Here is a 16,300-nt window from a genome sequence, read left to right on the forward strand (position 1 = left end):
CTACCTACCGGTCCCCTTGCATTTACTGTATTACATTGGAGCATCCCTATATATGTCTGTTTTTCTACTAAAATATAAAATTCTTTAGGCTAGGGATAGCAACCTATTTTTGTACTCTCATAGCCCATGATGATGTTCGATAATGTACCTTAAATATTTTGCAGTCAAAAAAAACCCCCAATAGGATTGTCTAATAAGAACAAGGCCTAATGTACTCATACAGTGCTGTTCGGGGCATATAATGAGAAACCCAAAATAACAGTGACTTAAACAAGATATATTTATTTCTCTCTCACATAAAACAATTCAGCAACTAGGCAATCAGAGTTGATTTGGTAGCTCCATGAAAATATTGGTATCCTAGCTCTCAGCTCTAACATCCCTAGAGTGTGGTTCCCTGTCTTTAGGTCCTGAAGAGTCGCTAGAGCGCTGCCAGTATATCTGCATGGCCACACCTCACTGCAAAGGAAAACTAGGGAATGTGGTCTTTACTGGGGAGCGGTACTGTAACCAGCTAAAACTCAGGATTCTTATTCTAAGCAAGACGGAAGAATAGATATTAGGAGAAAATTAGCATTCTCTACAACAGAAATAACAGGATAACTTTTTAAAATCCCTTTGTGCCTGAAGAAAGTAAGGTATTTAGGAAGCTCCAAAGTAATTCAGTGTCTCATAGCTGCCCCTGTAGGAATGGACTGAGATACGCCTGGGATGGATGTTGCTTGTTCTTCCTTTTTTCAGGCTCTGATGCCCTAGTCATCTGGGACCCTCATGTGGTCCTACCCTCACCATTGTGGTGTGGCACTTGAATTTATATTCCCTAGGAAATAGTATCATACAATCTAAATTTAAATCATCCCTAAATGCCTAGTCAATCAAATTAAATTTCTTAGTGCTCCATTTCCCCCCAAACGTACTCTAGTGTAGAGAACAATGAATTAATATCTTGAAATCTAGGGGATACTAGGATTTCATTACATTTATTCTTCTAAGTAGTACATGAGCACGTCAAAAGAACTTTCAGTGATATTTCAATCACACAAAAGTATTTCTAATAGTTGGGATTTTAACCACCACAGCCAGCAGAGCCAACCACAGAGAGAACACTGGATTAAAAGAGTGTATTATCTTGGATTACATAGTCTACCTGTGAGGTATAATAAAATTACTTTTTCTCTTCTGTATATTCTACACAGAAAACATAAGTTACCTTTTGCCTCACCTCAAGAATATTCTTTGTACTTTTATGCCGCCTCTTGCCATGTTTATAGGTAATTCTAGGTCAATGATTCTTCACTTATGGAAGAAGTAAAAATCTTAGGCATTATTATGTTACTACCTGCTATATTCAAAACACTTCATCATTACTCTGGTCCATGAAGCAGCCAACCTGCTGCTACTCCTTCTTTTAGGAAGTGTACCTGCATCTTACCTGAGCGAGTATTCACTGCTGAGAATTCTTCATGGTTTTGCTTCCCCCCAAACATACCCAAACTCAGAATAATAAAAATTTAAGGATGCCCCTTATACCCACATCTAGGGTGCCTTCCAGATGGTCCATGGGTTGCCCCAAGGGTTTACCCCCTCCCCTTAGGAAAGAAGGGATGCTAGAAATAACTAGGTTTTTGGTATACTCCATATTTTAATATTAGCTCAATGGTTTTGTAAGAACTGCCCTATACTGCTGACTCACAATGTGAGAAATCTATCAAAAGTGAGAGAGAGGAGGGGGGAATCTCAATTTCTCCAGGTTAATTTGCAGAGGAAAAGTGTTATTAATATAAATATTCTCAATGACTGTGTGCCTTCAGTATAGTTAGAAGCTTCCTCATGTTTGTGAGCAAGGGCTGACATAATGGTTGTCAACAAACTTACAAGATTTTCCTCCTAGGTTAAAATAACCTCTTCTATTGGTGATAATTATGCCTCACAATTTATGAATCAGATTAAAACACCCCAGAGATTTGCCAGTGCCTGTAAGTTCCATAATACATTCTTACCCCATGGATGAAGTTTGCCCGAATTCTTAATAGGAAATAAATACAGATATATGTCTATATGTATACATACATACAAGTACACATGCACACACACACAGAGAAGTCTATGTGGGTTAATCTATAAACAACGTTTGGCCTAAGAGGTGAAATGAACTCTACCAGAATCCTAATATCATTTGGTGAGTAGCCCAGAGTTATTTGCCTAATATTGTCAAAGATAGAGAAGAGAATTAAGAATAAATTACATATTCATAAATTTTAAAAAGTTATATGGGGACTTCCCTGGTGGCACAGTGGTTAAGGATCCGCCTGCCAATGCAGGGGACCCGGGTTCGATCCCTGGTCTAGGAAGATGCCGCAGAGCAACTAAGCCCGTGCGCCACAACTACTGAGCCTGCAACCTAGAGCCTGTGAGCCACAACTACTGAAGCCCGCGCGGCAAGAGCCCGTGCTCCGCAACAAGAGAAGCCACCACAATGAGAAGCCCGCGCACCACAATGAAGAGTAGCTCCTGCTTGCTGGAACTAGAGAAAGCCTGTGCGCAGCGACGAAGACCCAAGGCAGCCAAAAATAAATAAATAATAAATAAAATAAATAAATTTAAAAAATAAAAAATAATAAAATAAAAAATTATATGAGGCAAGCTTGACTCTAAAATCAGCCACCTAATTAACTACTTCTAGAATCTCTACCAGTATAAAAAGCCAAGTAACCATGAGGTGGTGTGAAAGCTTTCCTTTTGTTCCCTGTAACAGAAGATACAGATGCATCTTATTTACAGAGGCTGGCTCCTCCTTCCATTCTCTATGATTTGCAAGAGTGAGGCCTGATACAGTGTTGATTTGTTTGACTCCCTCCTCTTCTCTAGCATTACTGTCTTCGATAATAATTTTTTTTTATTTGATCTGCAGACGTGTGAAGACATGCTCTCATTTGCTTTTGCTAAAATATCAAATTTGTTTCTATCTTAAACATTTGTAATGGAAATCTTTCCTAAAAATATTACATATGCTCTGACTTCCTAAACAAAGCAGATTTTAACAAGGCAAAACATAATTTCAACATTTTTTGAAGAGGCAGGTCATCATTGCAAATATCAGTCATTATATTCTGCTATCATACAGGGTTATCGGGGTGCATGGGGGTTACTGGATACTAAACGTACTAAGGTTTCAGAAGGCTGTGCTTTTCTTTGGTCCCCATATTTCCTTCATTTTTAATACTTGTTTTCTGTATTTATAGTTACCTCCTATGCCTCATCCTTTTAAACTGTCAGCGATCATTTATTCTGTGGGCAGCCTGATTCCCACAATTGTTTCTAATCTAACCTGCTCTTGAAAACAAATAAAAAAGCTGGCTAGAACTGGGCCTAAAGAAAGCATGAGCATAGAGCAGAAATGTTAAAAACTTGGCATACAGGCCATGACTCCACATTCCAGAGCCCACTGCAGACTAAATATCCATGTGCACTTCTCCGCTGAGAACAGAATTGTTCTCAATACAGCACTCCAAGCAGACACTGTTAATAATTCAGCACATCAGAGGACTTTTTAAAATTAACTTTCAGAGTTTTGGTTGTTTTAGAGGAATGAGGTTGTTTTTCAACTCAGATCAGGATAGGTCAATTTTGATGGTGAAGGGTAGCAGAATATTTCACCCCAAAATACGCCCTTTTGGCCCTAAGAATTATTTTTAGTTGATTATTTTGAGAAACTACAGACACAGGAGCATCTCTGAAAACAGAGTAGAAGTTACCCTTTTGTAAGAGAGATCTACATTTATAAAGGAAATTTAGAGAGGGGTCTGTACCAGGAAGAAAGCTCTTACCAAAGATAACTTTTTTTTTGACTGTTCGTTTATCTGCTTTTATTTTATTTTTTTTAACCCACTTTATTCCCAAAGATAACTTTCTAACTTGAGAGACTTATCTGCATGGCAGGGCAACCTTTGCTTACCAAACATTTCCTCTTTTCACTTTCCCAAGAAACGCCTTCCCCTCTTTGAAGCCCCAGACCCCTATCCGGTTCCTTAGCTCAGGATGGTATCTAAGCCTCAATCATCTGGCTGCCTTTTGCGTCTCAGATCTTTATAGGGCTCCTGTAGGTACATACGTATGTACTTAACAATTGTTTATTTTTTCTCCTATTAATCTGTCTTTTATTACAGGGTGGGGGGGGTGTCTCAGCAGAGCACCTAGAAGGATAAAGGAAAAATGTTCCTCCTCTACAATGGACAGAGATCTCTTTAGATGGGGCTGACATATTATGGAATAATATCTACATTATACTTTACATCTAGTAACCCTATAGAATGATTAAAAATTATTTGGTTAATTAGATTTTACCTGAGTTTAATCTGGGCATTGCTGGAACGGTAAAAATTTCCACCTCTTTCTTTTTCAACCTTCATATTAGGCAGATTGATAAACCTGGATGATATCAAAACAGTTTACAAAGCAAATGCCATCATTTAAAGAAATATCTTAGTAGAAAAGGGAGAGGGCGTAGCATACCAGAAACAGGTCATGGGACTACTCATTCATTCAAAGTTATCAGATTAGTGTTGTGTGCTTTCATTTATGCTATTTTGTCATTCACGCAAGAGTCCACTTAGGTCCATATTGTCATTTTAGAAATGAAAAAACAGGCTCAGAGAGGATAAGAAATTTGTTCAAGGTCACACAGCCAGTGAGTGATAAAGAGGACTGGCACTCAGGTCCACCTGATTCCCAATTCCAAATATGAAACTGAATGTATTAGTATAACCTCCAACTGGCATACATTTCACCATTCCCACTCCTTTCTCCCTCTTGATCCACCCTTATTTGATAATATGGAAACTATGTAATTGGTACAGAAATATAGGCTTATACCACTGATAAGGAGTGCTAAATTGTTAAGAACTTTCTGAATAAGTATCAAAAGCCTTAAAATATTCATACACTTTGACACAGTAATTCCCATTCTAGGATTTTATCCTAAAAGGAAAATCAGAAATTTGCACAAATATTTATGTGCAAAAGAGTTTAGTGAATTACAGCACTATTCATAATTGTGAATGTTTGTAATTAACGTAAATTCCAATAATAAAATACAGTCACACAACAGAATAAAAATAATGTTTTAGAATACTTAATATATGAGATATTTATAACACACAATTAAGAGAAATAAGCATGTAAAACCATACCACAGAAAAAAGATTAGATGGACATAAATACCAGTATGTGATAACAATAGTTATATCTACCTGGTAAGATTACAGTTGATTTTTAATTTTTTTCAGTTTCCTTTTATTTTCCAAATTTTCTATAATGAATACGTATTATTTTGTAATTAGATCATGTTACAATTTTTAAACAAAAAATCAGGTTATAATCTTTAAAAAATATATTAGTGTTAAAAACAATACAACAGGCCCAAAATGGAATCGTTTATGCTAAGTCCCACATCACTAAACCAAGACTTAATTACAGTTTTGGCTCTCCCAGATATTCCAATCAGGAATTGCCTAATCAGCATAAATTAGGTAATCTGCCTGATAGACCCCTGCAATCCCCTAAAGGAAAGTAACCTTGCAGTAACCAATCCACTTTTTTGCCTAGTGTAACTTCCTTGCTCCCATTCCCTTCTGGTTATTATCATTTTGTACAGCTCCCCAGAGTTCCCTTCTATCTGCTAGATTGGATGCTGCCTGATTCGAATTGACTTGTGCTCAAACTCTCAAAATTTTTAGTATGCCTCAGTTTATCTTTCAACATTAGGAATGATGTAACAATGGACTGTCAATGATACATCCAAAGCTTCTGTAGAAGAGGAAAGAACCAATAGTTAACAGAGAACTTAAATGTAAATAATAACTTTATTTTTACAATGATTTTAATGAAGGCATTTATCTCCACAGAGGAGAAAGCTAATATTTATTTGTAAGTTGCAAGGTTTAATTCTTAATGTACAAAGAAAATAAAGGTCTTCATGAAATACATGCAGGCAGAAAATTTCTTTCCTTAACTATTTTGCTGTGAAATGAAATAAATGGATGTTAAAGTCCTTTATGAACTTGAAGTGCTTTACAAATCTATTACTATTACCATCAGAAGACTGTCATGTTCTACCTCTAGTAACTGCTGTGTGACTTGTCATAGGGGTTATATATTTACACAAAAAATTATTTCCAAAGGTTGTGAAGATACTCCCAATTCTCATCACATTTAAGTAGTAAGCTGTCTCCTGGTTGACAAATGCAGACAATTGCCTTGTGTGATATCCCCACGTCAGCCTTAGAACACTGCACTCCTAAAAGGACAATGCAGCTTAAATCCACATTGGATACAATCATTTTCTTACTTTAGATATGGGAGAAGTGTCAGGAAACATCAAATGCTCCAGTGCTTTTAAAAGACCCCAGAAAGAGATTAAAAAACATGAGCAAAACCCAGCTTTTGTAGCTACTGTATGAATTCAGCTGCTCTAAATTCTTAGAAATCCTAAAGCTGCTCAGAGAAGGTGTTGGTTAAGTGAAGGTGGATGGTGGATGATGCCTCACTTGATTCATCAGCTATCACTGAGAATGAGTGACATGGAAAATGGCCACAATTCATCTTTTTCTATGTAGCATAATGGGCCTAGAATTTGGCATCACTATTTAACACAGGAAATACATAAGATTAGAGATGAGGAAGCCTTGGGTTTTTGCTCTAACTTCACCACTAATTTAAGAATGTGATCTTGGGTAAGTCACTTAACCTCTAAAAACATCAAATTTCTTATCAGCAAAATGTGACTCAATTAGATAATGAATTTGAAAACACTTTGCAAAATTAAAAGTACCAAGGAAATAATTCTTCCATTCCAAAAGGTTATGAACATCATTAAAACTTACCACACAGAAGAAGAGCACACACAAACGAGACTTAACTGTGATCGACAGACAGATTTACAGAAGCGGTATCACATTAAGGAGGACCGCAGGTCTAATAAAGACAAACAATGGGCACCAACCTATGCCTGAGGAAATCTGGATTTTCACAGGAAACACAGAGCTCCTAGTGAAATGTTCTCTAGGTGATATGGAGATGATCCAACAATATGTCCTAACTTCAAAAGGAGAGAACTGTATCTTGAAAAACCAAGAGGCCTTTAGAGAGACCGACAAGAGATGCATTAATACAGGCATCAAGATCCAGATCAAATTAAAGTTTTACAGAGCTGTGAAAGAGGTCCAGAAAGAAGAAATTCTTGCAGGAGGTGGAGTCCTTGAAAGTTAGCTTTGATGGACGGATGATTAGGGAACTGACTGACCAGCCTCTCTGGGAGGCAGCTTTAGCGACTTAGGCTATTCCTGAGTCTAAGAGGCAGACTCACAAACAATGCTAAGCAACTAAAAGAGCTTCTTATTGAATAGTAAAATTTATTTTCAAAGGGGAAGTAGGGGGTGTGACACATGTGGTAGTTAGCAGTCTACTACTGACTCTATCACCACTATAGCCAGAGAAGTCCGCTGATGTGTCAGACATGTTAGAAAGTGAAAGTTGGCCACAGCATACGATTGCCGTAGCTTTCTTCCCAAGCATTTCAAGAAAGAAGTTATAAGGCCAACTCCCATAATGATGCCTGTTACACAATAAGGACAAGCCAGGGGCCTAGGAATTCAATTTTCCACAGGGTCCTGTCAATGTAGCCATATACTGACCCACTCTCTCATGGAAATAGCCGGAGAAATATAAATATCAAGACTATGAGCACATCACAGGCCTCACTGGAAAAGCCCCGCACAGAAAAATGTGTGGGTGTGAATTTTTCCATTCTGGAAGGGTAAAGGCCTGAGCTGATGATGCCGGGATGAGACACTGAAGTCTTTAGAGAAGTGAAACAAGTGTAATAAAGTTGACACACAGATTACCAAATAGCCTTTCCCTTATAACTAATGCTAAATTTGTGGTTTTGATTTGAAAGGTACAGAGAGACATTCTGCATTTTTTTAGAAAAAAAAAGGAAAAGATCATCATTGGTCTCTAATCTTTTCTAAAAGAAAAAATTATTTGTCTCTAATCTGGCTTTTTCTTCACTTTTTTCCCCTTGAGGAACTGTAACTCTTTAAATTTTAGGAAGATGTTTTATATTCTTCTGAATATTGCCTAATGCATAGATAAAAAGTACTGAAACATTTTTCTCTGTTCTTTTTATATACAATTAAGTGTTCCTTAGAATGTGTAACCTGGACTTCCCTGGCAGTCCAGTGGTTAAGACTCTGCGCTTCCACTGCAGGGGGCACAGGTTCAATCCCTGGTCGGGGAATTAAGATCCCGCATGCCTCGCAATGTGGCCAAAAGAAAAAAAAAAAGTAAATTATGCTCAAAGAATGTGTAACCTTTCCTGCCTACCCACCCTTATCTTAATCCTAAATTTACATATCTACATTTTAACCATGCTGTCAAAATTCGGTTTAAAGTCATGTTTCTTCTTCAAAATTCTTTATATTCACTTTTAAAAAAAATTAATTAATTAATTAATTTATTTTTGGCTGTGTTGGGTCTTCGTTTCTGTGCGAGGGCTTTCTCTAGTTGCGGCGGGCGGGGGACACTCTTCATCGCGGTGCGCGGGCCTCTCACTGTCGCAGCCTCTTTTGTCGCGGAGCACAGGCTCCAGACGCGCAGGCTCAGTAGCTGTGGCTCACGGGCTCCGCGGCATGTGGGATCTTCCCAGACCAGGGCTCGAACCCGTGTCCCCTGCATTGGCAGGCAGATTCTCAACCACTGTGCCACCAGGGAAGCCCCTATATTCACTTTTCTTGAGGCAGCAATCACCCATTACCTGGGATTACACCTGTCTGTGTATGACTGCTCTATTACACGTCAGGTTGTTTGAGAAAGAACACAAATGGTGGGCTTCCCTGGTGGCGCAGTGGTTGAGAGTCTGCCTGCCAATGCAGGAGACACGGGTTCGAGCCCTGGTCTGGGAAGATCCCACATGCCGCGGAGCAACTAGGCCCGTGAGCCACAATTACTGAGCCTGCACATCTGGAGCCTGTGCTCCGCAACAAGAGAGGCCACGATAGTGAGAGGCCCGCGCACTGCGATGAAGAGTGGCCCCCACTTGCCGCAACTGGAGAAAGCCCTCGCACAGAAACGAAGACCCAACACAGCCAGAAATATAAAAATAAATAAATAAAAAATTAAAAAAAAAAAAAAAAAAGAACACAAATGGTAAGAATGTGGGCTTTGGAGTAAGAATATTCTGGTTTCAAATCTTGTTCTGCCCTAAACTGGCAGTAAGGGCTAAATAACCTAGAACAAATTATTTAACTTCTCTGATCTTAAGTTGTCTAATCTACAAAATGGTACCATCACTTCACAGGTAAGGCTTAAACTAGACTGTGTGCCTGTGCATTATTTTTTCTTTCTATATACCTGACAGCATAATAGGTGCTAGATAAATATCTGTTTAAAGAATAGACAAGAAATGAATAAGGTAGTAAGAACGGAGAAGTTACAAGAAATGTCTTTGAAGAAGGATTTCCTCAATTTTCCCCAGTTTAAATTAGCAGTATATATCTGTACCATCATTCAGGCAGTTAGTGCATTACACTGAGGACAAATGAACACAATCCTAAGTATCCTACCCGATATAATGACTACAAAAATATCGATCTGGTGTTATTTAATAACTATTATTGTTACACTCATGGTGTCACAGGTGCTTTAGAAGCTAAATCTAAATCTATTAAAGAGTGAAAACATAAAAAACTAGAAACTTGTGGATTGGTTTATATATGGCACACATAAAGTCTATTATAAAACTGGCATCAATACCCTTGGATGCAAACCCTTTTCTGAGTATTTGTTTGTCACAAGTTTTTTGCAGTACTTTATTTTTTCATAAAGGTGCTCCAAGAATTGTAATGGATACCCCTCTTGGTAACTTCTATTGATTGAGTTCTGGCTTCTGTAAGAGTCATGTTGGAATAACTGAGCCCAAATACCCCTGCTCTGAGGACTGCTCTCACTCCACAAGACACACACACACACACTCACGCACACCCATACACATTCCATGGCTCACCATGGCCTCCTGGACTGCTTATTACCCTGCCTTCTGCACCCCCAGCCACAATAATTAGGCCAGTATTGGTACACCACGAGCTAGCCACATCACCTTTCTCCTAAAGAATGTACAAATGGTATCCAGAAATTCCAGTTAGTGAGCTTCCTATAAACAAATAAACTTGGGGATCCCTATTGTCATGCTCATTTTCTGCCTTATATTTAAAGAAATATAAGCAATCTGTTCAAGAGAGAGAAAGAAATGAAATGGACATGAAGAGGGAGAAAGATCTAAGAGCTCAGGTGGCCCCTGAGAGACTGAGAAGAAGAAAAAGCATCCTTGATTCTGGCAACATTCCAACTCTCATTATATCCCCTTGATGCCCATCAAAAATAATTAAGGAGCAAAAAGAAATCTGTAAAACAAATGACCAAAAAAAACTCCCATTAGCATTAGTAGTGCCCTTGTATGCAAACTCTTTTCTGAGTATGTTTGTTAAACACCGTACCACTAAAAAAAAAAAAAAAAAAAAAAAAAAAAAGGACAACAGACATTAAGAGATTTAAACAGATACAAGAAACATGTTAAAATTAAAACAGCATAAAACGGTGCCTCAAGCTCAGTATTTTATGTATTCTAATTTTAATACCTCTCTAGCTGATTGTATAAGAAGTAATCTAGCATGTTGTATGCATTAGCTCAGTCATCGTGGAGATAAAAAAGTAAAGCCATCCAGAAACAGGAAACCAATATTCTTCCTGTTTAATCAACAAATCTAAAAATTTATTCTTTTCAACTATTTATTCTTGTTCTTGTCCACCACAACATGGTGTTCCACATGTTCCACACAGTTTTATGACAAAGAGAAATTTTTCATGAGCCTCTTTTGTATCCCCACCCCCTTAAAGAAAGAGGGAGGAAAAACTGTTTCACACAGAAGGCGTTAGTTGTATGAATTAGAACTGCCACCTTAGTGTGGGCTAATGTAACCAAGAGGGATTTCACCTACATCCATTCAGTCAGTTTATGGGGGTTTAAAGAAATTCCAAAGAGTCATCAGAAGAGGAAAAATAAAGGTAATGCTTTTTGCCACACAGGTAGAATCTTTGAAAGTATGTGTAATATGTAAAACATTTTGACACCCCCATCATATTTTTCCAGAATTAACAGTATAAATTGCTTCTCTTGTTCAAGAGCTTCCTATCAGCCTCTCTAATCACTACTCACAGTAACCTCAACTCCTGCCACAATGTACAAGATGCAACTCTTGTCTTGCATTGCACTAACTCTTGCACTCGTGGCAAACGGTGCACCTACTTCAAGCTCTACGGAGAACACAAAGGAACAAGTGAAGTCACTGCTGCTGGATTTACAGTTGCTTTTGAAGGAAATTAATGTAAGTTTATTCCCTTTCTTACTCAAATTATTACATTTAATTTTTCTAAGTGGAGTTTGTTTTTTTTAATAACAATCTGTTATGCTTTCTCAGAATTACGAGAACCTCAAGCTCTTCAGGATGCTCACATTTAAATTTTACATGCCCAAGAAGGTAAGTACAACTTTCTACATTCATTTACATTTTGATAGAATTGAAAGTAATGTGAAAATTTACACACTAACTGGATTAGTAGCACTTCATCTGAGGAGAAGAATTAGTAACCTCAGCATCTTTTTTAAAATAACCAAGTTTGATAATGGGCTTCTGAAAAATGGCTTTGCCAATATTTTTTTTTTATACCTACTTATGTGTGTTTTGGGGTAGAGGGAATGGGAAGAAAAGAATAATATTCTCACTTTATTGCTCGGACAGTTTTAAAAAAGATTGTGTTGACCTACTGTTTTATTTAAAAATATAAAACTCTAGAGATACTTGATCATATCACTTTACCATTCAAATTAGCAAAACTGGTATCAGAGGGCCCACATTAAAAAAAATCCTTTACTGTTTTAGTCCTAAGGATCTATCTTCGAGAGGCAGCATAGCAGTAATCCGTAGCACAGATTCTAGGGCAGATTATTTAAACTGAAATCTCAGCTCTGCCATGTCCAAGCTTTTGTAACCTTGGGCAAGTTACCCTCTTTGTGATTCAGTTTCTTACTTACTTATGTAAATGATAATTATATATACTTCATATAGTTTTGTGAGGATTAAGGAGTAAATGTAAAGTACTCAGAACAGTATCTGGCATATGGTAAACACCATATAAGCATTAGTTATTAGAAGTAATAATAAAGACAAAATTCTTCCTGGAAAGTATAAAGTAAAACTTTGGACTTACACATCTTTCATGTCAATAGACGTAGAGACTTCTGATGCTATATGACTTACGTTCCAAGACTAAAAGCTTCGTTTGGTCGTTTGGGGATTCAGACAGTTAGCTAAGCATCATCTAAGCTCCTAGAGCTACGCTAGGCATGTAAAGTTTCCTAGTAGTCATGCCAGTCAACAGATAATGGGCAAAATCTGATGCTAAAAAGAGCTTGTCCCTGGGTGAACAGCCCAGAAAAAAAATGGGATTTAAGGGTCATGAATGCAATCCCACTGACCCACTTCTTATAAATTCGAGGAAATTATACATCAAACTACCCCTTTAAAAGATAAAAAGGAGATAACTTAGAGATGCTCCTCCAACTTAATCAGAGTCACGTAACTCTTACCTCCAGCAGCGTAAAGACACTAGACTGTTTTTTGAAGGAAAGAGCTCCAAGTTGTTCATGCCAAAAACTTAAGCCCTGAACTTGTAGAACTTATAGTAGCAAGTTGAAAGGGCGTTAGATGAAAATGTCATAAGATGTATGCGGTGTATTCCTACCTATCCCTTTAAAAAGTGTTAGAAAGATAACACCAGATTATGTGCATAATTTAGAGCATGGTGGAATTCTTTGAAATCTAGCAGTTTCTAAATGACAAGGCAAAATCTATTTGAAACTAAAAGTAATGTGATAAACGCCATTCATTTGTTCATTTTACAACCATTCATGTTTGCAAAAGAATTGAGAGAGCTATAAAAACATTTAATTCAAAGGTTATGTTAATGTTATAAAGAAAAAGAACTGAAATTTAACCCTGGCTCCACCTAGTCATACGGCCTTGGGGAAGACACTGAAATTCTGAGATTTAGTTTCCTTATTTGTAATATGGAGATAACACACTGCATTACCTATCTCAAAAGGTGGCTGTGAGGCTTGGCTTCTTTAGGACAAAACACTTTGAAATTATAATGTACCATAGAAGTATGAAATATTATCATTATATATAGAAGTGTGTTATGTGTGTGTGTGTTTTTGTGTGTGTATATGTCTAAATTAGGAGGCCCATCCAAAAATCCTTCAAATATTGTAAGCTTTTATTTGATTTGGACAAATCATTTTTAAAAATGTATCTTAATGTACTTATTATAGAAAAGTAAAAAAATAAGATGCAGTTATATGTGCCTTGCTATATTGACCCATTACTAAATAGCTACAACTAACTAATCCATAAAATGTTGGAACTGTGACAGATGGCATCCAAGAGCTCCCTCTGTCCCTAACATTCTATGATTCTCAACTCTTAGATTATTAAATATTAGAATCATAGAATGTGATCCTATACTTCCATATTATGACTACTCTGGTTCTAATAATTTCTCTGCAGACTGGAAAAGAATTCAACCTATATTGGTAATTTACATTTGGGTGCAGAAATGTTGACTTTTTTGCAAAGCCAAATTAAGCTGAAATTAATGACTCATTATTTGTTAACTAATAGTTAATGCTAACTATGGGCAGCTGAACTCTTATTTTTCCAGTCTTATAATGTTGGTCCATCTTTATAGTAACGATGAAAACAGAGAGAATGGTAAAAACTATATACTGCCTCTGTTAATAAAATAAATTTTGATATTAATTTCTGATTCTGACCTTTAGTCAGGGCAAATTGACCTGATAATTACTTTTATTATTATTCAAGGCTACAGAATTGAAACATCTTCAGTGTCTAGCAGAAGAACTCAAGCCTCTGGAGGATGTGCTAAATGTTGCTCAAAGCAAAACCCAGAACTCGATAGATATCAAGGATTTAATGGACAATATCAATAGAATAGTTTTGACACTAAAGGTAAGATATTATCTTATTTGCTCTCCTGGAAATAAAATAAATGGAAGGGCATTTTAACGTGGTATAACATATTTGGTATTTGTGAAGTACTCATGCATTTTAAGTCCACTGTGAACATAACTCATTTTTATATTAGGTGGAGCTGGGAAGTGTAAGCTAGAGGGCTTCCACCTACCACCCATTCAGGGACAAGCCCCCACTGCTGCACTCTGTCACCCCTCACATGAACACAAAATTGGGAGTGGAAGAAGACACTGAATTGAATTTCACAGAAAGCAGACAGGTTTCATTATATATTTTTTAATTCCTTCAGATCATTTTCCAGAATAGCTAATTCTGATTACCTGAAAGACTTTTTAAATGAGATTTTCCTATCATCTGGTGGAAGAACCGAGAGATTTGTCTAAAAAAAAAAAATGGCAACCAGTAAAATGGCCAATGGACCAGATAATTAACTTTTTATTTAGAAGTAATACTCACTTTCAGGACCTCAAGTATTTTTAAATGCATAGGAAGCATGAAACATACAAGGAACTTGGGTGATGTGAGAAATTCATGGCTCTCTTTTCTCATCCATCTGCCAAAGTACAAAATTCATGAATTAATAGATATCCTAAATAAACAGCATAATTTTAATTACAGTAGAACCAACTTTCTAAAAGTATGTAACTCTACTTGTTTCCAAATAAGAGTCACTTTATTAGTAGATAGTCTCTTTCTATTTAATTTAAAAAATACATTGAGATCAATGTCATCTACCCATTGATAGACTCAGTTTACCATCCATGTCAAGAATTTTGCTCTAAAATTCTTGACCAACATCAGAAAAACTCATTCTAAATTCTAGATGCAAAATTAATATAAAATTACATGAAAATCAGAAAAAGCAAGATACTTTAAAAAATCTAAACCCCCAAGAGGTTACAGTATTTAAATAATTATATGTAAGAGGGTATATAACACTGCAATAGTTTGTTTAAAGGGAATACTTTATCTCACTTGATTTATGTTTTCAGGATAGGAATTACTTCAACTCTGAAAAAGCCCCCTCTTTTAATCTCACCATATATCAAAATATTTTCTTCTTAGCTTGTCAGCCAGAGCCAGAGTTGAAACAGTTCCTATCAGCAGAGGAGGTTAATTTCTAAAAAGTCAGTCCACAAAATTTCTAATGTTTAGACTTCTAAAAATTGGGAAATTTATCTGCACTGATACTGAGGTGGGGTGGGATTCGTTATGAGTATTTTTGAAAATGTTCTTCATACAAATTTCCCCCCAAAGCTTATCCTAACTTACTCTGGGCTGGTTCCATCTTGCTTTGGGGAAACTATGAGGAGATTCACTCAAGCAGACTAATAGGAGATTTAAGGTTTAGAAATGAAGAAAGTATAATGTGCCTATCACTGTATACATGTAACCTATATTTAGATATAGATATAATTCGAGAGGAAAAGAGGCTTAACAACTTTAATTCTGCATGCAGCACTTAATGAAGTATTTGTCTAAAACTGTTTTAAAATGTTTATTGTGCAAAATTCAGGAAAAAAAAATCTTGTGTTCAGTAAGAGTGACAACTAACAAATGAGGAAAATTTTAGCTTTTATGTCACTATCACTGGGTATCATAACATATAATTTTGGCACATCATTTTGATCATTTCAAGAAAGTGTGAATGGTTAATATGTTTAACATACTTGAAAATAAAGGCCATAAGTCTATAAGACTTCAACTGAAAATAATTATATATAAGATAAACTACCCTGAACTAAAACAAAATTAAAATGTTTTCTTTTACAGGGATCTGAAACAAGATTCACATGTGAATATGACGATGAGACAGTAACCGCTGTAGAATTTCTGAAAAAATGGATTACCTTTTGTCAAAGCATCTACTCAACGATGACTTGATAATTAAGTGCCTCCCATTTTAAATGTATCAGGCTTTCTATTTATTTAAATATTTATATTTATTTTTTGATGTATGCTTTTCTACCTTTTGTAACTATTAGTCTTCAGATGATAAATATGGATCTTTTAAGATTCTTTTTGTAAGCCCTACGGGCTCTAAAAAATTCACTTAAATTATTTATCCTATTTATTTTTATGTTGATTGTTAAAGATAATGTCTATATAGGTCAGTTAATAAAATTATTTAATAA

General features: G+C 36.3%; 1 protein-coding gene across 1 annotated transcript; it reads left to right on the forward strand.

The window, feature by feature from the left end:
- The first annotated feature begins 11,291 nt into the window (after positions 1-11,291).
- Positions 11,292-16,049, forward strand: IL2 (interleukin 2). Its single transcript, XM_061191109.1, has 4 exons — positions 11,292-11,438; positions 11,532-11,591; positions 13,995-14,141; positions 15,939-16,049. The coding sequence occupies exons 1-4, from the start codon at positions 11,292-11,294 to the stop codon at positions 16,047-16,049; spliced, it is 465 nt and encodes a 154-aa protein (XP_061047092.1).
- Positions 16,050-16,300: the final 251 nt, after the last annotated feature.

This window comes from Eubalaena glacialis, chromosome 5 (assembly GCF_028564815.1).
Source record: "Eubalaena glacialis isolate mEubGla1 chromosome 5, mEubGla1.1.hap2.+ XY, whole genome shotgun sequence".
NCBI lineage: Eukaryota > Metazoa > Chordata > Mammalia > Artiodactyla > Balaenidae > Eubalaena > Eubalaena glacialis.

What these genes read in the sequence shown, in the direction of transcription:
- IL2 (XM_061191109.1), top strand. Translation starts at nt 11,292, where the DNA reads ATGTACAAGATGCAACTCTTGTCTTGCATTGCACTAACTCTTGCACTC. An exon ending in TGCTTTTGAAGGAAATTAAT is followed by an intron (nt 11,439 to 11,531) that starts GTAAGTTTATTC and finishes ATGCTTTCTCAG; the next exon opens with AATTACGAGAACCTCAAGCT. An exon ending in GAATAGTTTTGACACTAAAG is followed by an intron (nt 14,142 to 15,938) that starts GTAAGATATTAT and finishes TTTCTTTTACAG; the next exon opens with GGATCTGAAACAAGATTCAC.